General features: G+C 37.8%; 1 protein-coding gene across 6 annotated transcripts in view; it reads left to right on the top strand.

Moving 5' to 3' along the window:
• LOC108717915 (centrosomal protein of 85 kDa-like) overlaps positions 1 to 27,184 on the top strand; it is a 139,544-nt gene that overhangs the window by 99,399 nt on the left and 12,961 nt on the right. For 5 of the 6 annotated variants that reach the window (XM_018265364.2, XM_041564612.1, XM_041564611.1 and 2 more), the window contains 6 exons: positions 281 to 405; positions 14,620 to 14,737; positions 17,507 to 17,683; positions 18,122 to 18,274; positions 22,580 to 22,734; positions 25,267 to 25,384. In XM_018265364.2, coding sequence (XP_018120853.1) covers positions 281 to 405; positions 14,620 to 14,737; positions 17,507 to 17,683; positions 18,122 to 18,274; positions 22,580 to 22,734; positions 25,267 to 25,384 — 846 coding nt within the window. The remainder of the gene's footprint in view (positions 1 to 280; positions 406 to 14,619; positions 14,738 to 17,506; positions 17,684 to 18,121; positions 18,275 to 22,579; positions 22,735 to 25,266; positions 25,385 to 27,184) is intronic. The other variant, XM_041564613.1, reaches the window with a different exon arrangement.

Genomic DNA, 27,184 nt, shown 5'->3' with positions numbered 1-27,184 from the left:
CAGGTGTACAGCCAAACAGAGCCTCCTGTAGGCTACCAGTTCACATAGGGGGTACCAAACAGCCAATCACAGCCCTTATTTGACATCCCCATGGACTTTCTCATGCTTGAGTTGCTCTCCAACTCTTTTTACATTTAAATGTGGCTCACGAGTAAAAAAGGTTGGGGACCCCTGTGGTAGACCATGCTTTTGTACCTGATATGATCCTAAACTGCATCTATTAACATATGCTGTGGCAACTGAAGTGCTCCCCAACAATAACAAATGTGTGCTTTTCCAGGTGGGCACCTGCTCTTCTCGTATAGAATGTACGACCATGCCTTTAAGTCAGGATGTGACTAAGTGGGAATCCCTGATGAAAATTAAAGAAGGACTATTGCGTCAGAAGGAGATTGTAATTGACAGGTACGGTTCTGTTTTGTATTTTATATTTCACAGAAGAGTTAGAACTGTTATAGCTTTTTCAATTTAAATTATACCCTAAATTCTGCAAATAATTTTTTCTTTTCAATCTGCATGTTAAAAAGCGACAAAAAAAATTCTTAACCTATCTCTAGCTTTGGGTATAACATGCATATTATTTTGTTCTAGCAGTGCACAAACTAAAGTAACATAACCTACACATTGGTAAATATTAAGGATATAGTCAACTTTGTGCTAAAATTACTTTAGTGTAGCATACACTTTTCTTTTCTTAGCATTTGTGTACACTAGTTTGGCTTAATTTGGGAAAAATATATATTTGTGTAAAATATTTTACACCAAAAGAATGAAAGAAAAGCAGTTATTAAGGAAATGGGAAAATGGAATTCTCAGTAGTTTTTAGTGCTCCCAATAAAACATTGAATTAGACTGAAATAAGATTAGGTTAATTAGGTTTTAATTTACCTACATTCAATGAAAAAGAGCAACCCCGATATGTAAAAAGTGCATCTGTTGTATATACTGTATATAATTCATTAGACATTTGTTATATTATTGTTTTCCTTCCCTGTCACTGTGGAGTGGAAAATGGGCTAAATAACCTTTAAAAAGTAAACCGAAGGCCCTTAGAAGAGAGAGACTAATGTCTATTGTTCAATGTGAATATTTTAGGATAGGGTGCACTAATTAATGCTGAAAAGGTAGTTCCCAGAAACCTAGATAAAGAGACAATATATAGAGTAGTACCCCTAGAATAGATAGCTTAGAAAACTTCTATGGAGCTACTCACATATTTGATGTTAAAATGCGGGTATATCGTCTTTGATGTAATCCTGAAATACAAAGGCTTCAAATGGTGTTATATCGTCAGAGCTGCAGATGTCGGCCCTGCGAGACGTTTTACACTTACCAGACGGTAGTGTAGGGAGAGCTTGAGATCTAGCGTGTAATTCAAGAGATGCCGTGTCGTCCAATGGTGCGCTCCCTTGTCAGCGGATAAGAAATAGTGTTACCTATTCGGAGCGGCTACTGGATCAAATGGTTGCGGCGTCTCGGCACGTATGCTGGCGTTCGTGTCGGTCTCGTGGTTCGTCTCTCTCTGCTTTAACTACTCCGCGGTCCAGTTTTTTAGGGAACAAACCAGGGTTGGCATGCGTGTCTTGCTGGTTTGTTCCCTAAAAAACTGGACCGCTGAGTCGTTAAAGCAGAGAGAGACACGAACCACGAGACCGACACGAACGCCAGCATACGTGCCGAGACGCCGCAACCATTTGATCCAGTAGCCGCTCCGAATAGGTAACACTATTTCTTATCTGCTGACAAGGGAGCGCACCATTGGACGACACGGCATCTCTTGAATTACACGCTAGATCTCAAGCTCTCCCTACACTACCGTCTGGTAAGTGTAAAACGTCTCGCAGGGCCGACATCTGCAGCTCTGACAATATAACACCATTTGAAGCCTTTGTATTTCAGGATTACATCAAAGACGATATACCCGCATTTTAACATCAAATATGTGAGTAGTTCCATAGAAGTTTTCTAAGCTATCTATTCTAGGCGTACTACTCTATATATTGTCTCTTTATCTAGGTTTCTGGGAACTACCTTTTCAGCATTAATTAGCGCACCATATCCTAAAATATTCACATTGAACATAGTGGACAGATGGATCCACAAAAACCAGTGGTGCAGCTAAAATACATAGACTTTGGTGTCTGTGCAAACCTCAACCCCACACAGTACAATTATAATGTCTATTGTTACATCGAAGTCAGTGAAAAAATCATAAAACATATAATTAAAGGACATGTAAACCTTTAAAATTAGTGAATGTAAAATGAATGAGAGTGCTATTCTAAGCACTTTTGTCATTTAAATACATTACATTCATGTTCTTTTTATTGCAAGATATTAAGGGATACATGTGTGTGTTGTTAATATGAATGAATTTTGTTCCAACAGCGCAATTTGCTGGTCATTTTCTGACCAGTCTTACCACCAAGTAGTCAAGGAAGTTGTCAGGAGAACGAAAGAGGCTGCTCTGATGTTCTTCTGCTTAGGAAAGATTTGAGAAAGGTTTCTAATATTTCTCCAAAGCATCATCAGAGCAGCCTCTTTCGTTCTCCTGACAACTTCCTTGACTTCTTGGTGGTCAGACTGGTCAGACACTGACCAGCAAATTGCGCTGTTGGAACAAAATTCATTCATATCATTAGCACATGTATGCGTTAATATCTTCGAATAAAAAGGAAATAAATAATGAATGTAAATGACAAAAGTGCTTAGAATAGCACTCTCATCAATTTTATATTCATTTATTTTAAAGATATACTTATCCTTGAAAAAAAAACCAGTTGACCTCTCCAGAAAGAAAAGTATTAAAAAAATGAGAACATAAATGAATGCTATCAATGCAAAACCATAGTACGTCATGAAATATGGTGTTGTCCGATGTTGTACCAATGTAGAGCCCTTGTTATATACAGTTAAAATCTGTGTTTAAACCTTGTGTTGTAGATGGTATGTACTGTAGATGCAGACCACACTGCTCAGAAAGGCAGAATAAAATAGACATGCCAAAATCTGAAGGTTGGCAGTGGCTTTTGCCCATTGGCTGGGAGCCCTGAATGTGCACGTTGAAAGCAAACTTTTCTCAGTTGGCATCAAACAATCTTAAAGCAACCAGGTATTATGATAGTTGTTGCATTCTGAATATATTTAGCTCCGATTTGTCTGTGTTCTTCTTTCACACAACTAGCTACAAATGTGTAGTAAAAACATACCCTGGTGGTCTAGTAAGGGAATGGCAGGGACGCTCGCGCCCCCTCGACCAGTCTCCACCACAGACGCCGGTTTCCTAGGGCGCGCGCCTCTTCCTGGTTTAAAGGCGCAGGCGTGATGACGTCAGCGTGCATTGGCGCGAAAATTCAAATGTACTTATAGGGCCATTTATCATTTTCACACTGCCCGTTATAGGAGTTTGTTCCTGGTGCTATTTGAGCTTTGTGCTATTCTGTTTGAACCTGTTTGATTGACGATCCTGACTTCTGAACTTCGATTCTGATTAACCCCTCTGATTGACTTCCTGGTTTGACTCTTGCCTGCCTGACTATGTTTATTCTCTGCCTGACCCGGCCTGATCTGACTACTCTATTGCCTAATGCCTTGTATTACGACCTTCTGCCCAAAGACTTTGCATACCGTTGTGCCCCTTTTGCCTCGTCAGAAACTTTCGCCTTGCACCTCTCGTTTTAAGAACTGGCGGCATCTGTGTAGCTGAGGGCTCCTCCCGAAGCAAAAGGCGGCTGCTACAGGCGGAAGCACGAGCCAAGACCAGGGTGCTTGGCATCTGTTCTGACTTTAGGGTGCCAACAAAATGTCACTGATTATACAAATTATGCCCATTTGTTAGCCCCTTATGATTATAATTATAATTACTAACCTCAGACTCTGGACAGGCACTTCTTTTTGCTGATAAATGCACCAGCCCCCCCCCCCAGCACTGCCATTTAACCTTTGTTTTAGGGATCTCATGCACCTGCCTGATAATGTCTTGTCTTTTAATGGGAAGTCTCTTTAGTTGTTATTGTTTTATTATGATTTATTAAGTTATAGCTAGAATTCCTGATATTTTATATTTTTACATTTTCAGTTTTTTAAATTACTAGTTTGCCAAAAAGTTTAAAATGATTGATCTCAAAATCTTATCTGGTATTACACGTCTGTGCCAGCGTGAAAAATCATGGTAGACAAATGCGTACCTTCACATGTAGCAATCTTGAAATCATTCAAGATTACATTATTCAACTGAAAAATCTTAATCGTCCAAAGGTCCAAATGGTAAGCAAAAGAACTTAGAAATGTAAATTTTTACCAGCCAATCTTAACATATATTTATGATTCAATAAATGTTCTACAAGCAGTTGTTACATATGGGCACATGTACCATAAGCTATCATGGATGGAGGTTCTTGCTTGTGAGCCCACAACACTTGCATTCCTTTTTTTTGATACATTACTTTCCCCATGCTTGTTCACAGTAAAATTCCATTTTGGAAATTCTGTATCCCTTCCTACACTTGATGAAAGGAAACCATTGTAAACTTGGTAGTTGGTGTGTATGTACTACTAATTCTAAAATTACATGTAATTCCCTTAGGGATTAACATTTTCAGGAAGTAAGACTTGGCACCTCTGTATTAAAACCATTTCAACGACGGCAGGAAAATATTTCACACCCCGTTTTACACCTTTTTTGTGTGCTGCAATGGGCATGTCATAGATCACCGTTAACCCAGCTATAGATTACAGTATATGTGGGTGTAGGCCAGTAGCATGAGACTATATATATACTCCCAAGATTTGCAGTCAACAGTTTATGTTTGCAGTAGCTTGTAGTTCTTTAGGCATGAGAACGTTATAGGACAAGGAAACCCTGAAAATTATTACTGTTTACCTGAAAGGGCATACTGAAAATAGAGCTTAGACTTGTCCCAATCTTCTGTACCCACACATTCCCAGCAGCTCACTGTGAAGTGATCCAGCAGATGAATTGCAGAAATTGTAACATTTGGTGATACCTGTTATTGGCCAACTGAACAAGTAAAAATTACAAATTTCGGAGCAGCCAGTCCCCTTCGTCAGGCAAAATACAAATAAAAAGCAGATGAATTACCATAGATAGAAGCATTCTTTAAAAAAAATCTAGTGTTACACAAGGGGTATTGCCTTCAACAACGGGGTAAATCAGAGGGGTTTCCCTGTCCTTTATTTTATCTGTTCGCTTAAGGAAATGTAATGGCAGAGTATGTATTGTAAACCAGCCTAATGGTCACAATTGTGAAAGGATGGGTTTTATTTGTGCCCAATTAAGAAGTACAATATCTATAATATAGAGGTTAATTGTTATTGCACAGTTGGATTTTTTATACTGATTGATGTCTCCCGAGGACATAATGGGATTACTGTAGGTGCCACCAGTTAGTGTTTTTCAGAATCGTGAAGTTTGGTGCTATTGATTAGAACATAGGAGCTTTGCACACTCTCAAGAATACTTTAAGTACAACAAGGTGTTTTGAAGTAGGAGTGGGGACAATGTTCTTCACTGCTGCCCCCCCCAAAAAGTAGCTTCCCTATATTGTGAGATGATTTGGCTGGAAAGAGATTGTTTTAGTCTGAAAAGAGCAAATGTAAAATGTAAAGGACTTGGGAACATTTTGCCTACAAAGTATTCCAGTCATGAGATGCTCAGAATTTATTTGAGAAAACTAGTATGAATTATGTCAAATATTTAGGCATGTGATCTAAACCTCTTCCAAATAACATTGGCCTCAGGAGAGATTCTGGCTTTTTATCCCTAGCAGTTTACAGGACATACAGTTTACAGGACGGAAGCTGCTGCTTAAAACTTTTCACCTCTGTTGGTCCATTAAAATCATATCAAACCCTTCTGTATGATATCTTGCGAGCTGGAAATGACATATGAGATATTCCTTACTTGCATCACAGTTCTGAGCAGAGGGCATGTGTGTGTTCTGTGTTTATAATTTTTTTAATTTCCAAGTGTCTGCATGATGAACACTGATCTGCATGTTGTTCATCAGCCTTTTACCAAACTACCCTATTATTTTAGTCCAGCCACCTAGCTCACAATGCTACACATATATCTCCATAGCAGTTAATAAGCATTCTTCCTAAAGATCACTCTTTAAGCTGTTTACCTCATCCACTGTCTACCAGTTGCAGCACCACAGTATGAGGACCTGCTCCAAGAACAAAAGCATTTGTTTCATAGTGTTGCCACCCTTAAGTGTGCACAAAGCATTGCACTAGAAGTTACTGGTTCCTTAAGGGTTGTAAATGTTTTGTTGGTGTATGGTAAATGTGAAGCTGGGGCTAATCAGTAGAAACCATCCACTCATAACTTGCTTGAGAGAGGTACCAAGCTCGCAACAACCCCACAAATAATTAACCCATCATCCCAAAAAAAGGTGGGAATGGCAGCTAGAACCGAGAGACACAATGCCGAACCCTTATAAACTGCTCTAGCTATGTGATAATATTCCCTGCCAAATTCTAAATAGAATAGAAGTGCACAAGGGTATAACATTTTTAGTCTTGTATTTTATAGAGAGCCCTTATTGTGTGAAGCTGGTTTTATAATACTGGAATTTGTTTATGACACCATTTTTGCTACACAACATATCTGAAGACGTACTTTCATATATATATATTTGTGCTCCATATGAGACCTTTCTCTCAGGTGTAAGCCCTCGCAACCGTGTGGTGCCTGGTGTAGTGGAACTGTAACAAAGTGCTATGCACAATAATTGGGCTCCAGTGGTTCTTTATGCTTAACCAGAGAACTTAGTTTATTCAAAAGAATAATCCACTTAGGAGTACACAGGAATCATCACAAACATAGTGCACAGAGAATAGCATATACTCACAAGCACCAATGATGAGCTTAGTCCCTGCAGGCAAGGGAACATGTACAGCAGTAGTGAAGCAGCAATGGAAGGTACACCCAGCTTTCAGCCTTTTCCCTAAATGAAACCCAGGGGAATCTCTACATCCCTAAGTCTATGCACTATTGCTCCCTCTGTAAGACACAAGTATAGGATAACATCAGATAAAGGAAAATTCAAATTGTGTCTTACAGAGGGAGCAATTTTTACAAATCCTTTTTTTTTGCACCCGCAATAAATGCCAATAACAGATCAGTAAATGATGAGATGGAGTACTCCCTGCGATGTGAAGACATTACATTTTTTTCCAGTCTTACATACCATGGAGAGTTCAGATTTTGTATATTAGTACTGGGGACAGCATGATATGCCTTTATTTATTTAAAGGAGAAGGAAAGGCTGAGTTTACTTGTGGGTGCCAAAAGTTAGGCACCCCTAAGTGATTGTATATACTTACCTGAAACCCCGGACTGGTGCTCCTATCAACAGAAACTGCACCAGTCCAGGGGTTCTTCCAGCGAGCACCACAGAGAGATTGCTTTCTTCTTCTTCTTTCTTCAGCGGATGTGCAGTAGCGTGAAAAGCCAAGCTTTAAAGGGGTTGTTCACCTTCAAACAACTAGTTGTTTTCAGATAGATCACCAGAAATAACTTTTTCCAATTACTTGCTATTTTCTATGTGTCACCATTTTCGAATATTGAAGTGTAAAGTGTCATTTTTCACCTTCTAAAGCAGCTCTGGGAGGGGGGTCACCGACCCTGTAAACTGTTCTAAATTGATACATTTAGTTGAAAATTTCTTATCTGTATCCCTGCTAAGCAGAATCCCTGAGTTTCATTAGTTAGAATTGATACAATAGTTGCTAATACTCCAGAGATGCTGCTGAGAAATGTATCAACTAAATGTTGCAAAATTGTAACAGTTTAGAGTGCACCGGAATTACTGAGCTGCCAGACTCAAACACCAGAGACACGAACATTCAACTTTAAACTTAGATTTTGGAAAAACAGTAAAAAAATAAATAATGGAAAGTCATTGAAAAAAGTCGTTATTTCTGGGGAACAGTGTTTGGAAGGTGAACTACCCCTTTAATAAAGAAGTCAGCTATTTATTCTATTGCGCATGGGTTGAATAAGGAAGCTGATCGCTCCTTGGTGCTCGCTGGAAAAAAACCCTGGACCGGGGTTTCAGTTAAGTATATACAATCACTTGGGGAGCCTAACTTTTTGCACCCCCAAGTAAACTCAGCCTTTCCTTCTCCTTTAATAATACGGTACATATTTATTTACCTTGAATTTTTTTCACCTCCTCTTCTGTGTTTTATGCAATAACATGTTTTATTACACGTCTAAGATTATATTTTTGGCATCTGATAGACTGGGAGTCATGTTCTGTGCCATGTCTTGTGTTTGTGGGAAAGGTGTTTGGGATAAAGTACTGAACTCTATTCTAAGTTCTTCCTCAATTTTCATTTAATACTATATAAATCAATATTTGATTAGTGCTGAATTAAAAGCTAACTTCCAGTTAAGGGACACATATTCAGTGTTGTAGTGTACATATATTCTTTCCATATTCTTAGGTAAGGGCAAGCTGATGACATGGGGACTTGCATTGCACTAAACTGTTGAAATGAGTAAAAGCATCAGGTACTTGTCTTGAAACCGACTTGTATTTTTCAGTAGTGAATCCTTTATTCACAAGTGATCAATGATGCACAAGTGCAGAGAAGGCCCTTTACTTTGTCTTAATATCCTCAGTGAATAACCTTATATGACCATGAAATCTCAGTGACATTAATGCTGCTTCATTCTGTGGAATATAATCCTTTTATCTAACTTTTCTCTATCTCTTCTTTTTGGCAGCAAGCTACACAAGTAAACCAGGATAAAAATCTATATATTGTAAGTTTGGGAAGCACTCGCAACAGCAGGATAATTGCAATTAAGCTTATTGAGTGCTTCTCAAACTTACAATATATTGTTACTACATAGGATGTCAGAGACAGAGCATCCAGGGAACCACAACAAAAACTAACATGTACAAAAAAATAAACGCTAATCTGTGTAAATTTTCAGGATAAAAAAATCTACCTGTTATTTAGTTGACTGATTTTTCAGGCAGCTTGCTTTTAATCTATTCAGCAACTGTGCCTTAACAAAAAATGTTAATGCTAATCCTAAATGAAAGTTATATGCAGTTACTGTTTGACAAAAAATCCCAAACGGATTTGGAACTATATAAGATCAAGCCTAACCTCTTACATATTTTAAGTATCTATTGATGCTCAAAATGCAAATATCCCTCTAATCTAAGGATATTCTAATGGGAGCAGCCAGGGGATGTGATCCACAGTTTCGGGTTGCTCGAGAGTTCCTATTCCATGTATAAAAACTGATCTGGGCAGTTGCAAAATACAGAAGCTCAGACATTAGATACTGTTGTTGTACGTCATCCCTCCATAACCCAGATACAAAATATAAGTGAATTTGCTAGGGCAGGTACAGACATTATTTGAATTATTATTTGGAGCATTAACTCTGCTGTTATTTTAAAAAAAAAAAAACTTATTTATGAGGAAGCAGCACAAAAAAAAAAGTTCTTTGGAGAAGTCTGTGTGCCTTAAAATTCCTGTGGAGAGTCATATCTAGACTATATCTAGTGCTCAGGCCTCCAGGGGATCGGAAGTTAATTCTGGTACTGTGTGTGTTTTGTTACAGAGCTTGATGTGTATTTAAAAGATTTGTTGAGTAATGTATTTATGATTTGTTTCCTCTTTACAAATGTGAACATGAAAGCTAGGTGTTTATATATTTTGCACTTCTGGCTCTGATTCCTGAAGCAGTGTAGCAGAAGCCAGATAGTTGGCAGACATGGTAAAGGTTAACATGTATATGTGAATTAAAACTTACACTGATGAAGTACACGGTAACCTCTTTATATTGCTTGAGCGTGAGCCCATGAGTGTTAATCGGATTTTTAAAGTTGTTTATTGGGGCTGTTTTTTGAATTGCCTGAATGTTATCCTTAATATCATACATGTATGGGATCCGTTATCTGGAAACCCGTTATCTAGAAAGATCTGAATTACAGAAAGGCTGACTCCCATAGACTCCATTTTATGCAAGTAATCAAATGTTTAAAAATTATTTCCTTTTCTCTAATAATAAAACAATAATTTGTACTTGATCCAAACTAAGATATAATTAATCCTTATTGGAAGCAAAACCACTGTATTGGTTTTATTTAATGTTTACATGATTTTCTAGTATACTTAAGGTATGAAGATCCAAATAACAGAAAAATACATTATCTGGAAAACCCCTAGGTCCTGAGCATTCTGGATAACAGGTCCCTGTAATAGCATTTATCTCTCAAATTCTGCACAGCAGTTCAGCCCAATCTTGCAACCTCTCCTAATTCAAGGAGACTATTTTTTATATCTGTCTGTCTATTTAACCTTGTGTCTATACACACATTTAAACATTATTAATTATAGGAGCAGCTCATACTCTACCTTTAAAGCATTTTTAGAAAACATATGCCTTGGCCTTGTAGTTAAATTATATTTGATGACTTGATCTGCCTGTCAGTTAGTCATGTACAGTATTTGTGCATCTATTGTTTTTTTTCTCTGTTTAGCTATACACATATTCTCTTTTATATTGAGCATCTTGGAGTTAGCTATAGCTCATTCTGCTACATGAACATTATGCTTTAGGTTTTCATTTGAATGATACTGGGTGATTTATATGCTGGCGTGATGGAAAAATCATTTGTGAAACATATGAATGCACTTTTAGGTCATACCACATTATTTCTTATGCAATCATGGTTTCTTTAATCAAGTACAACTGTCATCCTTAATGGTTAAGATGTGGATTAGCAGCTCCCAGCAGCTGTGTATAGAGCTATATTTATGTGTGCCCACATTACAAAGCAATGCCCTTCTTACAAAGCATTCCTTTGTTGGGCTCCCTGGTACATCAGGATTAGAGGAAGCGACAGTGCACATTGCTTTCTGGATTATTGGGGGATTTTTTTCCAGTCATGTTAGGTTGATTTCACGACCTTGCACGCTGTACTTGAATTATACACTGAGGCAAGTAGTTTTATATAGAGAATCGACACAGAATGCTCTTATAGTGAGTGATACATTCAACAGAAATATAAGTAATTCAATACACACACACACACACAGTGTAGCCTAGAGTTCCAGCCACTTACTGTACCAGACAGCTATTTCATAGGCTAGAGTGAGCTGGAACACATAGACTAATAGTTGGTAAACATTTCTCAATTGACTACACTACTAATTTTAAGAGTCACAATACCCCTTTGTTATTTTCCCTTATTAATTTTATAATCAGATACTGCCTTCACTAGTATTAAAGGACCTACTAAATCAGCTTTAAGTTTTGGTCTGCCCTAAGCCATACCTCCCAACATTCTGAAAAAGGAAAGAGGGACAAAAATAATTGCGGCACAGATCGCTGCAAATTTTTTTGACCAAGCCCCTTTGTGCGGCCACACCCCCTAATTACCATGTCCATTATACAAAATTTGCCAGGTTTGAACACATTTCTGTAGTTTTTATGTTTTATTACAGTTTTACTAATGACGGGGTATTGCCCTTTAAACTGTGAGTCTAACTTCTCCCAAGGGACAAAACTGTTACAAATGTATATTAAATATCTATTCTCGGTTCTCTGCCAAGAGCCAATTAAGTTAGAAACATTGGATCTTTTTTGGCTGTTCAGTGCAGAGAAATCGAGACCAGTACAAACCCAGGACTGCTGGTTGAGCTGTCAAAAGAGGGACTGTCCCGCTCAAAATGGGACAGTTGGGAGGTATGCATAAGCAGCCACTTTTTGAAGTTGGCTGGCCACAGGCTCCACCTTTCAAAGTCCTCTTATTATATAGTGAATAAAGTACCCCCTCTTGTAAAATATAAGGATATTATAAGTTACCGAGGAGTTTCATGACCATATAAAAACACGAGGCCGAAGGCCGAGTGTTTTTATACAGGTCATGGAACTCCGAGGTAACTTATAATATCCTCATATTTTACAACTGCGGGTACTTTATTAATTATAATACACAAATTTTAGTGAGTCATGTGACAGAAATTACATCACTACTCACCGTTTATAACTGATGACATCACTACTCACCGTTTATAAGGATATCATTTACAGGATATTCATGGCTTTTGTGTATTATATCTCCTTACAAGAAGTCAGCATCACACATCTCCTTACAAAATCTAGCTTTACAGAACACATTTGATGTCACTCGGAATATAATACATAGTAAGTTAGGTTGAAAGAATGAAAGAAGACATATCCATCAAGTTCAACTATATATATATATATATATATATATATATATATATATATATATATATATATATATATATATATATATATATATATCCTGCCTGATCCAGAGGAAGGCAAAGGCAAAAAAAAACCTTCTGAACCTCTCCATTTTGCCTTAGAGCAGGGAAAAATTCCTTCCCAACTCCAAGATGGCAATTGGACCATTCCATGGATCAACTTATACTATAATCCATAACCCTGTATTCCCTCCTTTGCAAAAAAGCCATCCAACCCTTTCTTAAAGCTATCTAATGTATCATCCAGTACGATTCAGGGAGAGAATTCCACATCTTCACAGCTCTCACTGTAAATAAAAACCTTTCCGAATATTTAGATAGAACCTCCTTTCTTCTAATCAGAATGGGTGGCCAAATGTCAGCTGAAAAAAGACCTACTGGTAAATAAAGCATTAGAGAGATTATTATATGATTGACTTATACAGTATATTTATACATAGTTATCATTTCACCCCATTACGTGCCTCTTTTCTAGCATAATAAAACCCCAGCTTGTCCAGTCTTTCCTCATATTTCCACATATTCAATACCTTTTACCTCCCCCTCTCTCTAGAGCACTGTACGGCATATTCTATATGGGGCCTTACCAGTGCTTTGTACAGTGGAAGTGTCCCCTTATAAGTAGCAATAGAGGCGGCACATTGCTCTGCCAAGAGCATCTTGTTAAATTAATTTTTTTCTGGCTGTTCAGTGCAGGAAACAAAGAGAAACTCTGGACATTTCACTAACAATCCGAGACTACGGGCTGAGCTGTTAAAATCTGGACTGTCCCTGAGAAAAACAGGACAGTTGGGAGGTATACCCAAGTCCAGGCTGTGTATTGTAGGCATGGGGGGATACAAAAGGCTACCTTCTTACTAATCCTGGGATGAGGCCATAATGCTGCAAAACATTCCCTTTTGGAAATGCCGATTTGTGGCTTGTTTACTGGCACTGTTTGTAAGCTTGATATTTTATAATCTTTACCACAAGGTGGCAGCAGATATCTTATTTTTAGAATGAAGTATATAGAGACATTGTAATTGGGTGCTAAAAATATTGTAAATTAAATTATAATATTCACAATTTTGTAGTTGAATCAGTTTTATGTATGGTGAAATATGTATTTGTATTGTGTATTTTTGGGAGAGACAGAATCCTCTGCAATTTGTTTTCAATTGTTTTGTCATCTTCAATTGACCAGCGCTTTAAATTGACATGACCTGATGGGTTTGAAATATGGATGAAATAAATGCAAGCATTTGCTAGGTTTTGGATGAATACCGAACCAACTCCAGCATTCAGTGTATTCTTTTGTTATTTGTGTGGTACCAGCATATTATGCACTGTGGAAAGAGGGTAAAGTGGATAACGGGCCCATTAGAGCAGCCTTACATTAAAGGAGCATTAGGGAGAATATATGAAAATTATACTGCTCTGTATTAACAGCAAAAATTCCTTTTCTGTTTTTTTTTTTATCACTGTGCTGTGGGTTCTCAGTGGTCTTATGGTGAAATAAGGAATTGATTATACACAGGGCCGGCCTATTGGACCAATTGGGCCCAATAGGGCCCCGCACCTCTGGGGGCCCTGCACCAGAGGGCAGCACAGATAGTATTTCCCCCAGCACATGATGCTGTCTGGCCTGCCCCCAACTTTGAGAGTCCAGCCCATCCCCAAATCCATAGGTCCAGCCCACCCCCAACTCTGATAAGCCAGCCTATGCCCCAACTCCATAGGTCTAGCCCGCCCCCAACTCTCATAGGCCCAGCTTTCTTCCAACTTTGATAGGCCCTGCCTGCCCCCAATCCAACCAAGCCTGCTCCCAAGCTGAATCAGCCCAGCCTGCCGCAAACTAATTGGTCCAGTCCACTCTCCTATTTCCTCCCTCTCTCTCTTAACCTGTGTGCCCCTATTATGTGCCCCTATTTCATCCCTCTCACTCTCTTACCTTGTCTGCCCCTTTCCTTTCTATTTTGTGCCTGTATGCCCTTATTTTCCTAAATTCTTGTTGTGTCAGTAGCCAACAACACTTTGTCTAGGGGCCCCGCCAACATGGTTCCAATTGGGCCCCACATTTGATAGGACCAGCCCTGATTATACAGCATCTTCAAACTACATACCAGTGCCCGGCTGATTTCCCCAGCACAGCAGTAACACTCAGAAAAGGGGCATAGCTTGTCCACTGGACTGAGCCTGGACTGAAATTTATTATAAAATACATTTGGTTGCTATCACCCAGTCATTTAATTTTCATAATCATTAATCAAGAGTCAAATTCCCATCTGTAAGATGATTTGTGCTGAGTTCTGGGAGCCATGACTTATGTCTACTTTCTCATTGTTGCAGGCAGAAGCAGCAGATCTGCCACCTACAGCAGGCGCTAAGAGGCAATGATTCTCAAGCTAACCAGGCCGTCGTGGGTCATGCCGTGAATGGAGAAGATTTTATGATGCATCATCTCAAGGTAACCTCAGACTCAGAGCCACACTTCAGGGTGTTAATATGGTTAAGATAACATGTCCCAGCTCTGAATGAAGGTGCATCGTATAACATGCTATGTCTTACACATCACACTGCATACTAGATCAGCAACAGTTACTGACCCAAATGGTGGAAATCTTTTATAAGTTAATACTGGTACTATACTTCCTTTTTAAACTTATTCTGGCAAATTGACAGGAATGGATCAAAAACACCCTGGTATTATCCCTACTTTTTTAAAATATCCCTACTTTTTTAAAAAAAAAAAAAAAAAAAAAAATGTTAAAAGGTTTCCATAGCTTCCAACAATAAGGCCAATGTTAGTCATTATTATCCAATACCACTGTGCCTTATCACTGTTTACACAGGTAGGATTTTAGCATACAAATGCCAAATAAAATCCTTAGCATGGCTCATAAGCAAAGGATAACATATAAAATCCTTCTGCTAACATTCAAAGTCCTTCGCTCCTCTGTTCCTCACTACATTTCTTCACTTGTCTCACTGTATGTACCTGGGTGTCTTCTATGCTCCTCTCAGTGCCACCTTTTTTTCACACCTCCACATCCTTTGCCACCTCTTGTCTCAAACCTTACTAGCTTGCTGTTCCTTACCTCTGAAATTCCATCCCTGAATTTCTCTGTGAGAAGTACTCTCTCAATCACTTCAAGAAAACACCAAGGGGTATATTTATCAAAGAGTGAAGTTAGAGATCACCACAGTCCTCTAGCGTGAAATTCCGCCACTCTCCATTCATTTCTATGGGATTTTTAAAAGAGTATTTATCAATGGATGAAAGTGAAAGTTCATCCTTTGATAAATACGCCTTTCAAAATCCCATACAAATAAATGGAGAGTGGCGGAATTCCACTCTAGCAGACTGTGGCGATCTTTAACTTTACTCTTTGATAAATATACTCATAAAAGTCTACCTTTTGGAGCACTAGAATATTAGTCTAGTCCTGGTACCTATTGGACAATGCCTTTACCTTGTGCACTTTTCCCCCTCCAGTTTGTGCCTCTATGTTAGCCACCCACCCACTTAGATTGTAAGCTCTACAGGGCAGGGACCTCTTTCCCATTGTGTCTTTTACCACATAGCACTTAAGCTCTATATCCTTATATGAAGTCTGTGTACTGTGTATATTTATTGTGTGACTTGTTCTCCCTATGTGTACTTTTATATATTGTACTTTTACGGCTGGCCCGTAGATGTCAGGGGGCTGGCCTTTAATGGCTGATCACCGTGTCATTAACTTCAATGTCCTGTACATCAAGAGGTAACGTTCCGTAAAATCCGCAAGTTAGTGAATTGCCGTAGTTACGTCCCTTTGCCATAGAGCAACTTTGCCTGGCGTAAGGGTGCGAAGTAGCGCTAGAGTAGGTCCACTTCACTAGCGAATTTACACCAGCACCCGTTAGTAAATCTGCGAAGTGGCAAAATGACATCACGCTGGCGAATTTTCGCTAGCGTTAGCCACTTCGCCCTTTAGTAAATTTGCCCCAACAATAAACAAACCTCTTAGCAAAAAACGATCAACATGACCAATAGGTAACTAGGGGCCGATTCATGAAGCTCGAGTGAAGGATTCGAATTAAAAAAACTTCGAATTTCGAAGTGTTTTTTGGGCTACTTCGACCATCGAATGGGCTACTTCGACCTTCAACTACGAATCGAACGATTCGAACTAAAAATCGTTCGACTATTCGACCATTCGATAGTCGAAGTACTGCCTCTTTAAAAAAAATTTCGACCCCCTACTTCGGCAGCTAAAAGCTACCGAAGTCAATGTTAGCCTATGGGGAAGGTCCCCATAGGCTTGCCTAAGTTTTTTTGATCGAAGGATATTCCTTCGATCGTTGGATTAAAATCCTTCGATCGTTCGATCGTAGGATCTGCGCTAAATCCTTCGACTTCGATATTCGAAGTCGAAGGATTTTAGTTCCTAGTCGAATATCGAGGGTTAATTAACCCTCGATATTCGACCCTTCATACATCTGCCCCTTAATGTACATTCATATTTTAAAAAGTAGTTTTTTAGTGTCGGTATCACTTTAAGAACAAATGTAATTAAATATTTTAAATGGGTCATATTGGGACTGACCAATTTCCAGGAAAATATATATTTATTTTCTTTTACTTTGACAAATGAATCTAGTTGCTTCAACCTCAGCAAAGCACACAAAATCTGTTTAGCCCACTGAATTACAGGATCTCCCATAGCGTCCATTTTAGGCAAATAACTCTAATCATCCTAATTTCTGTCTTTTTCTCTGTAATAATAATACAGTACCTTGTACTTGATGGTAACTAAGCTGCATGAATCCGTATTCCAAATCTTATTGGGTTTATTTAATGCTTAAATGCATTTTTAGAAGACCTAAAGTATGGAGAGCCAAGTTACAGAAAAAAAACATTATTTTTTAAACCCCAGGTCCCCAAGCATTCTTGACAATAGAGCTCATTCTTGGATTATACTACTGGGTTCCCCTATTAACCTGCTTCAATACAACTTTACATATCATACAATTAAGCTTTTATGTTGTTATGATAAAAGTGCTGCAAAAATTGTTGTTTTACTTCTATTTAATCACCTGTACTGGATATTACGCAAAGTAGATTTTTATGTGTTGCATGCAGTTGCAAAACTTTGTGGTGTATTACTTTTGATTCACCTTATCAAATCTAAATTTAAATATAAATATATATATATATATATATTAAATATAAAATGTTTCTTTATCTTTGAAGGAAAACGGTAAATCTGAACATCACCCTTCCCTAGAAAGAACAAAGCCTCATTTAAAAGATCAGGAAGATATTGAGAGGAAACTTGCTTGTGCTGAGACAGAGATTGTTCAGCTTCATGAGGTCCTGAACCAGAGCACCAGTAAAACCAGTGAAGATATCAAGAAGCTTGAGGACAAGGTAAAGAGTCTTGTGAATTTTTACTCTCATTTTTACTAGCATAAAAAAACTGATTTTTCAGAAAGTAAATCAATCCAAGTATAAAGTTGCCTGTTCTGAGTTGTGTTCTTGATTAAAATTTCCTATAGAATTCTGAGCACGATGGCTGCACTTGATTATACAAAGAAAAGACGTACCTGTAAAAAAAATCACAGGATCATTTACAAATACTGCTGCTATTTCTTGGATTATATTGTTGGTTAAAAGGAAAGGTTGATTTCAGCAAAGCTTTTTTTCTCTCATTTATTCAGGCCAGTCAAGTATTGATCCCCAATCTCTTGTTCAACCCAAAGAATTATTGCTGATAATTTTAAAAATGAATAATTTAATACTTTGTATGCTTGTATGAAAGTTTTACTCCTATATTAATTTTCACTTATTCATGTTCTTTGTATTTAGATTAAAACAAGGGATAAGTATATTAACAGCCTAAGGAAAAAATGCCAGAAAGAGAATGAATTAAACCGAGAGAAACAGAGGCGAATCGAAACCCTAGAAAAATATTTGGCTGACCTGCCTACCCTTGATGATGTACAGAAACAGAGTAAGCGGGTAAGTCTTTCTATAATAAGCACAGGGAAAGCCCTAACAGAAAATAGTTACCTGCTTTCAAGGAGCAGTAACATCTAAAAATAAGTGTTTTAAAGGTATAAAAATATAATGTAGTGTTTCCCTGGTAAAACTGGTGTGTTTGATTCAGAAAGACTACTATAGTTTAAATAAACAAGCTGCTGTGTAGCCATGGGGGCAGCCATTCAAGCAGTAGATAACAGATAGGGGTCCGTTTAGTAAAGTGCGGTAAAAATTTGCGCACAAAATGTAGACAAATTTAACGCAGAATATGTTTTCGCGAGTTTATTAACCTGCGGTAAATATAAATTTGCGAATTTTCTTGCGCAAGAATATGTGTTCGCCAGTTAACGCATTCTCTGAAAATAACGCTACGTATACATTAACGCCTGGTTTACTAAACAGCGAAATGGTTTAAGGACAAAATTAACGCAAGAATATTCGCACAAATTTACCGCCATCTATATGGTGGCGTTAACTTATTTTTCCGCCAGAAAATTCTCAATGGGAGGGACATGAAATTTCCCATAACATCTTGTTTTACCCATAATTCCTGTTGCCATTCCTGACAGGAGAAGAGATAAGTGACAGGAGAAATACAATAAATATAATTAAAGTACATTGTTTTGGAAAAATAAACTAATCTCCCCTGCATAAAAATGTAGGATAGCAGCAATGAATGCATAAATAGTAAAACACTTAACAAAGGCATCTCTGAAAATTCTTTTATTAAAAGGCATAAAAGGTATAGCAGCAAGTTAACAAAAATATGTTTCTTCACATTTTTAAAAACAATAAAGGCAAAAAAAGTAAAAAAAAAGCCAGCTAATCGTTCTTCTTAGCCAAGGCTGAAATGTCTCTCTTGATTTCCTCCATGGTGGATTTGAGACTGGCAATATCCTGCTGTATTTCCACCAACACCGGTGTATATGGTTCTTATGTCTGTGTGCCTGCTTCCTGCACACACCGCAGAGATGAACCCTCCTCTGGATCCTCCAGATCCTCTATGGCTTGCCCCTCCTCCTCAGCGGCTGGTGCTGCCTCTTCTTGAACATGGCCTTGTTCTGGGAGTAAATAATAATAGATGATGTTAATTGGTTTATTATTTAAAAAAAATTTGGGGGAGGGTTGTGACATTAAAGTGATAGTTTGCCTTTCATGTGATATTTTGAGAGACTTCTGAGAGACTTTGCAATTGTTTTTCATTTTTTATTATTTGTTGTGGTTTTTGGGCAGCTCTTGAGTTTGCAAGTTCTGGTTGCTAGGGTACCAATTAACCTTAAAATAAATCACTAATTTGAATAAGAGACAGGATAGGGTCCAAGGGCCTAAATAGAAAGATAAGCAATAAAAATAAAAATATAGCCTTACAAAGCATTTATTTTTTTAGAAGGGGGTCACTGACCCCCATTTTAAAGCTGCAAAGAGACTGAAGAAAAAGGCAAATAATTTAAAAACCATGAAAAAAAATGAAGACCAACTGAAATGTAGAGTTAGACATTTACCTTCTTGCACCTCTTGTATTAGTTCATGATTGCGCCGTTTCATGTCTGACCAGAGGCGCTGCAGCTGGCGAACTTCAAGGTCTAATTGAAATTTGCGGTGCATCTTGCGCACCAGTCTGTGCATGATTCGGCGCTTCACCTCGTGCACCCCGTACCTAACGGCTGAGTGTCATAATCATGACGCAGGAGGAATTTGGCCATATACCGTGCTTCCTCGGTTGTCAGGGAACTGACTCCAGCCATGTCTTCAGATGTTGTTGACTATTAAAGACGTGCGCACGTGCGCACGTGCGCAAGTGCGTGCGCATGTGCAGGACGTCATTGCGACTAAATATTAATTGTCGCAGAAATAGTCTCCATAGTATTGTTGCGTATAATAGTTATTAGAATAATCGCTATTTAAATTGACCGTTACTATATATTAGTCGCCGTAATTTTTCTTGTTCACAAGCTGCTAATTGTCGCCACATACTTGTGAATAGTCTACAAACACACTTATAGGAATAGTTGCAAATTAACTTGAGCAATGCTGTATAGTCACCATTAGTCAACAGAAATTAATCGCCTTATATTGGCAATTAGTCGCACATTTTGCATTAAAAACACCCTATTAATGTATTCATGAAATCATATATATATATATATATATATATATATATATATATATATATATATATATGTGTATATATATAAATATATATATATATATATATATATATATATATATATATATACACAAAACAGTCTTGAAAAAAACCGCACTCACAGGACTTGTAATGATGAAAAAAAGAAAAGTTTTATTACAACGTTTCGGCTCTAATACTAGAGCCTTCCTCACCTGAGGAAGGCTCTAGTATTAGAGCCGAAACGTCGTAATAAAACTTTTCTTTTTTTCATCATTACAAGTCCTGTGAGTGCGGTTTTTTTCAAGACTGTTTTGTACATACTATCTGTAACCTGCACCCAGGCAGTCGGCCTTGATTGTATGAGTGCTCCAGCCTGAGATTTATATATATATATATATATATATATATATATATATATATATAGGGTCTTGCAGCAAGGATTTCTACCAAGGCCAACTTTAATCAGTAGCTCTCAGTTTAGCATGTCCAGCAATGTGGTTGCTAGCAACCATGCACTGATGTGAATAAGACACATGATAATATGTGAGACTCCTGTTAAAGATTCACTGTATGCCAAGGCTACTTATAACCAATCAATCAGTGGGATGTCTTATGTAAAATGATAGGTGTCTATTGGCTGTATATATTTGATTTCTGTAACTTTTTATGATCCTTTTGGCAGGGGTTTGGTTTCATTATGATTGGCTACATTAAACTGTGCATTTAAATGGTGCAAAGAGATAAACTGGTATGATTTCTTGTTCATATGATTCTATTGGCAGAAGGGTTTGTGAATGGATGGATGACGTATCGGTTTATATGATGCATACATGTTTGATTGGTGTTACTCTGGTAATGTTGGATGGTATACTCATCAGTCAATAAAGTTTATAAGTTCTGAAGATGTATTTCTGACCATAAATGTCACAGTAAAAATTGCCATAATAACTGCCAAAATTAACGCCATCATTAACGCCATAAAACAAGACTATTTTATAGCATAAATATTAGCAAAAACGTAATTTTTCGCCCGAAAATTCGCAACTCGCTAAAATTACCGCTAACGTAAGCTGGTTCATTAACGTAGTTACCGCAAGTGATCGCAATGACTTCTGAGCGCATCACTGTTTAGTAAACTTAGTCTCTGCGAATATTCTGGTGTAAAAATATTCTCAGCGATAACATGCGGAAACTTAAAGTCAGATTTACCGCACTTTAGTAAACGGACCCCTTTGGGTCTGAAGAATCCCATTGTATACTACAGAGCTTATCGGCTGTTTATCCTGTGCCTTTTCTCCTTTTTCAGCTTTGAATGGCTGCCCCCTTAACTACACAGCATCTTGTTTATATAAACTATTGTACTGTTTTATGAAGCATACACACCAGTTGTACCATTGCAGGAAAATACAACTTTTTATTTTCATTTTTTTTTTTTTTAAACACTTCCATCTTTTGGTGTTACTCTTCCTTAAACATCACTCTATCACAGCAGAATCCTTTGCTACAATGCCCAGCGAGCAATTGCCAGTTATTCCCTAATGACTATTTAGGAATATGTTAATAAATTAATTGATTGTTTTATGCAAGTTCTGAGTGTAGTTTAGTTGTTTAGATTTTGTTCTATTGTCCAATGTATGTCCATTGTATGTCAGTGCTGGGGAGGCAGTTCATTAGAATCATGCTGTTTATGTCACAGCTACAGTATATACATTTTTTTCGCCTATAACATTTTGACTAATATTGAATGGATCCTGCCACACACAGTGCCAGTTGTACTAGTGAAATGAATGTTTGCATAGACATAAAACATACTTGGTTGGCCAGTTAGGTCATAAACTAAACTTCATGGGGTATATTTATCAAAGAGTGAAGTTAATAGTGAAGTTCCGCCACTAGAGTGAAATTCCGCCACTCTCCATTCATTTCTATGGGATTTTTATAGGCGTATTTATCAAAGGGTGAACTTTCACTTCACCCATTGATAAATACGCCTTTCAAAATCCCATAGAAATGAATTGAGAGCTGCGGAATTTCACTCTAGTGGTGGAACTTCACTCTTTGATAAATTTACCCCCATGTGTGTTATAATTTTATACCTGAAAAAAGATGTGATACATGATGTTACTCTCCGATAACCACAATGTGTACATGTAAAGCTGCAGGTAGTTGAAGAAGAGAACAAGCAATTAAAAGAAACCATGAAGAACCTTGAGAAGCTCCTCAATGAGTCAAGAACTCAGTGTGAAGAAAAAGATGCCCAGACAGATTGCCAGAAGCAAAGGGAAAAGGATCTGGTGATGACTGTTCAGAGGTATGGTTTTGTACCCTGTAGTCATAGCTGTTGAAAAGGATGTTATGTACTGACATGTTCAGACCCAATGGCTGAAATCCTGTTTTGCTTCTTGAGCAAGATCTTAGATATATATTCATAACCATAGCATTTATCTCACAGGGTGACACACAATCAGTTATCTTTTATCTAAAGGCTAATTTACATTAATCAATCAAGTTTAGATGCCTGTTATATAGCATAAATAACAGTGAGAGATTTTGTAAATTTTGGTTGGCAAGCAAAACCAAAATCTATGTATAAGAACATACAGTTGTATGTCGGAATAATAGCAGTCCGACATCACTAACTTGATTAATTTAATTTACTAGTAGTTGTAGTAGAGTAATAGAAAACCAATAAACCAAACAGTCATGCCATGCATGCTGCTGATTCTGTGTAATTGAATCATTAATTGAGGCTTCTTAAAAATAATAGCAGTGTAGAATTCAATTAGTGAACTTAGTTCAACCAGTAAAAAAAACCCTGGATTAAATAGTAAAAAAAATAGTTAATGATGTGATGACCATAGCCCATGATTTTACTAAACTATATTGTATCTCTTAAATTTTGCAGAAAAATAAATGCATGGAGAAATTCTAATTATGCTGTTGGTGAACGTTTTGCTGCAAAAAAATTTATTTGTTTCTGGTAAAACTCCAATACTCTTGGTTTATTCCCATGTTTTCCCCACACTGAAAAGAAAATGTGTTCACTAATGTGCCATTATTGAAACAGTGAATTTCACTGCAAACCTGTATCACCAAACATTCCACTCATCCCTAAACCAGTTCTGTGTAATAATGCCTCATGTAGCTCTGCTTTTGGTAGTTGTAATGAGTACAGAGCAACATATAGTTACATAGTTACATAGTTAAATTGGGTTGAAAAAAGACAAAGTCCATCAAGTTCAACCCCTCCAAATGAAAACCCAGCATCCATACACATACCCCTCCCTACTTTTAATTAAATTCAATATACCCATACCTATACTAACTATAGAGCTTAGTATCACAATAGCCTTTGATATTATGTCTGTCCAAAAAATCATCCAAGCCATTCTTAAAGGCATTAACTGAATCAGCCATCACAACATCACCCGGCAGTGCATTCCACAACCTCACTGTCCTAACTGGGAAGAACCCCCTACGTTGCTTCAAATGAAAGTTCTTTATATAATTGTATTGCAACAAATATTTGGCGCTATATATATATATATATATATATATATATATATATATATATATAGATATATATATATATATATATATGTGTGTGTGTGTATCTAGTATAGGTCAATCTAAAAACAACTGGATTTGCTGAGTAATTAATGAAGACGTTTCACTACTCATCCGAACAGCTTCTTCAGTTCAACTGACTGGTGTGGGAAATTCTCGGCATATAAACTCTTCCACTAATCCATTTACAATGGCACATTGTAACTCTTCAAAGAGGTGACATCTGAAGAAACTCACAGAGGTGTTGATTCTGTGTAGTTGTGATAGGATTATCCAATGTGTCATGCAACTCCTAGATACAGGTGTTACTTGTGAGAGTTGCATGAATGGATGTGTGAAGTGTTCTGAATCCGCCGGGGTACAGATGCTAGAACAGCATTGAATGTAGCAGACAGGTGGTGTCGAAGGCCCCCGCCTCTGTTCAGGATCCAACACCAAAGGAAAAACAAAGCAATGTGGTATACGGAGTCCAGTGTAGCGAGGAATGCACAGATCTATACATTGGGGAGACAAAACAACTGCTCTCCAAGCGAATGGCTCAGCACAGGAGGGAGAACTCTACAGGGCAAAACTCAGCTGTCTTTCTACACTTAAAAGACAAGGGACACTCCTTTGAAGACAGCAAGGTCCAAATCTTGGATAAAGAAGACCGCTGGTTTGAACGAGGCGTGAAAGAGGCGATTCATGTCAAGGTGGAGAGACCATCTCTGAACAGAGGTGGGGGGCCTTCGACACCACCTGTCTGCTACATACAATGCTGTTCTAACATCTGTACGCTGGCGGATTCAGAACACTTCACACATCCATTCATGCAACTCTCAGAAGTAACACCTGTATCTAGGAGTTGCATGACACATTGGATAATCCTATCACAACTACACAGAATCAACACCTCTGTGAGTTTCTTCAGATGTCACCTCTTTGAAGAGTTACAATGTGCCATTGTAAATGGATTAGTGGAAGAGTTTATATGCCGAGAACTTCCCACACCAGTCAGTTGAACTGAAGAAGCTGCTCGGATGAGTAGTGAAACGTCTTCATTGATTACTCAGCAAGTCCAGTTGTTTTTAGATTGACCTATACTAGATATACTATGACCTGGATGAATGAACATCTTCATAGTCATATATATGTGTGTGTGTGTATGTAATGTGAATATCTAAAGTAAGGGGAACTATATGGATTAGACTGCTGTCATCATAAATTGTCAAATTTAAGATCTTTTCCATTGACCTTCGTTGTAAGATGAATAGTGTTGTTTTTTGCCTCTCCCCAGCTTGCAGGAAAAAGTACAGAAATGTCTTGAAGATGGTGTACGACTCCCAATGTTGGATACCGCACAGATGCAAAATGAAAATGACCGACTCAGAGAACAGAATGATCGAGCTAATAAGGTTAGTACAAAACTTAAATTAAATCTAGATGTAAATGGTACATTCCTTCTTGATAAAATATATTTGTTTGGTCAGCCGCTCTGCTGTTTGTCACTGTTAGCTGTTAGTTGTCACTGCTAGACTCACAAGCCATAGCAACCAGGCATTTGTTTTCATGTATAAACAGTGGATGAATATGAATTCATTGCCAGACCTTTACATTACATGGTCTTTGAACTGTGAATGGTTTTAATCTGCTGTTACCATCTTTTTAACTGTAGGTAGTTGTCTGGTTGGATCTGCCTTATAGCTGGCATTTTAGGCTTGTGGCACATGGGAGATTAGTTGTCAAGTGATAAATCTTCGCTGCTGCGGTGGGATGATATTCGCGATTCTTCGTTTTCCGAAGTTGCACGAAGTTTAACAAAGCAAAACTAATGCCATCTCACCTGTTAATCACACTTTTGCTGTTTGTAAGCCATTTCGGGAAGATTTAAGTGATTTATCACTTGGCAACTAATCTCCCCATGTGCCACCAGCATTAAAGCAGAGGTTTCCAACCTTTTTGCTCAAACTCCTCTCTGTCATTTATCTAGGCCCCCAGCAAATGACACATGCACACAAATCTGGTAGAAAATGAAAGCAGTGAAAGATAATAGCAGTGAGTGTTCTTTTCGTCTCAGAAAAGGGAGTATAGGAGAGAAAATAATTGAAGAGAGAAGGATGCATAGAAAGAAAATGAAAGGAGAGCAAAATGTATACTGCTTAGAGCTCTTGATTCTCTGAAACCAAATGAAACCCATCTGTTTTCTGTGTAACCCTCTGATGATAAAATAATGAGAACACCCTATTCTATGACAGGTAATGTCTGGCAAACAGGGATTAATAATAATATAAACAAAATATGAATTCTAAGACCCCCCCATCCTGATGCCCAGAGAGCATACTCTCATCATGAATTATTGTGATGTTCTCTTTCTCTTTTGCTATCTGTATATCTCCTCACTTGTTTTGTTCTCATGTTTTCTATTTTCCTTCCCCCTCTTTATTGGTGTTTTCCAATTTTTTATTGTCTAATATTTTTGGCTCCTCATCCAAAATTGTTCCCCTCTCAAATTTTTCTTTCTCTCTTTTTTTTAAACTTTTCTCTAATCTTTAACTTTCTACCTATCCACTCTCCTTTCCCCATCTTCTAGTCTTTTTTTTCTCTGTTTTTGCTCATTTTCATTTTTTGGTTTTTTTCTTCTTCTTCACCAAAAATCCATTTAGTTTCCCCTCTTTCACGTTATATTGCTTTCCCAAAGTGGGACTCAAAGTCTCTCCAAAGTGGCACTGATGTATTGAGTGGACTCTGTGCCTTTCACATTGTGGGTTGTATCTATGTATCTATGTAGGGCTCTGCCATATAGCTCAGTCTCAGCACACAGCTCAACAGAGCATTTGCATTGTCAGTCAGAGAGCTGGCTGAACCATATCATTGGGCTATTGCACATATGGAGTATCTCCATTTGGGACAAATTGTTGTCAGAAAAATGCACACTTTTCTTGCCAAACTCCACCCTGTGTGCTTAGTGTCAGGCAGTTACCATTTGGGGTCCTTTAGATTGATTCAGCAGCTTATCAACCCTCCGACGGATATTTGCCAGATGTTGATTGGTTTGGTGTAATTTTCCTGTCCGATTGAGAACCACATCAGCTAGTTAATGTGGTCCTTATCCTGATGGCGCCTATTCCCATCATTGTAATCTAGTCGTTTAGCCCTTGAGTTGAACTTTGTACATTTCGTGGCCATATTGGGGAAAGATCCTCTCTTTTGGTGAA

The sequence above is a fragment of the Xenopus laevis genome, chromosome 5S, assembly GCF_017654675.1.
Source record: "Xenopus laevis strain J_2021 chromosome 5S, Xenopus_laevis_v10.1, whole genome shotgun sequence".
In the NCBI taxonomy this organism is placed as follows: Eukaryota; Metazoa; Chordata; class Amphibia; order Anura; family Pipidae; genus Xenopus; species Xenopus laevis.
This window is presented reverse-complemented; position numbering and strand designations above follow the sequence as displayed.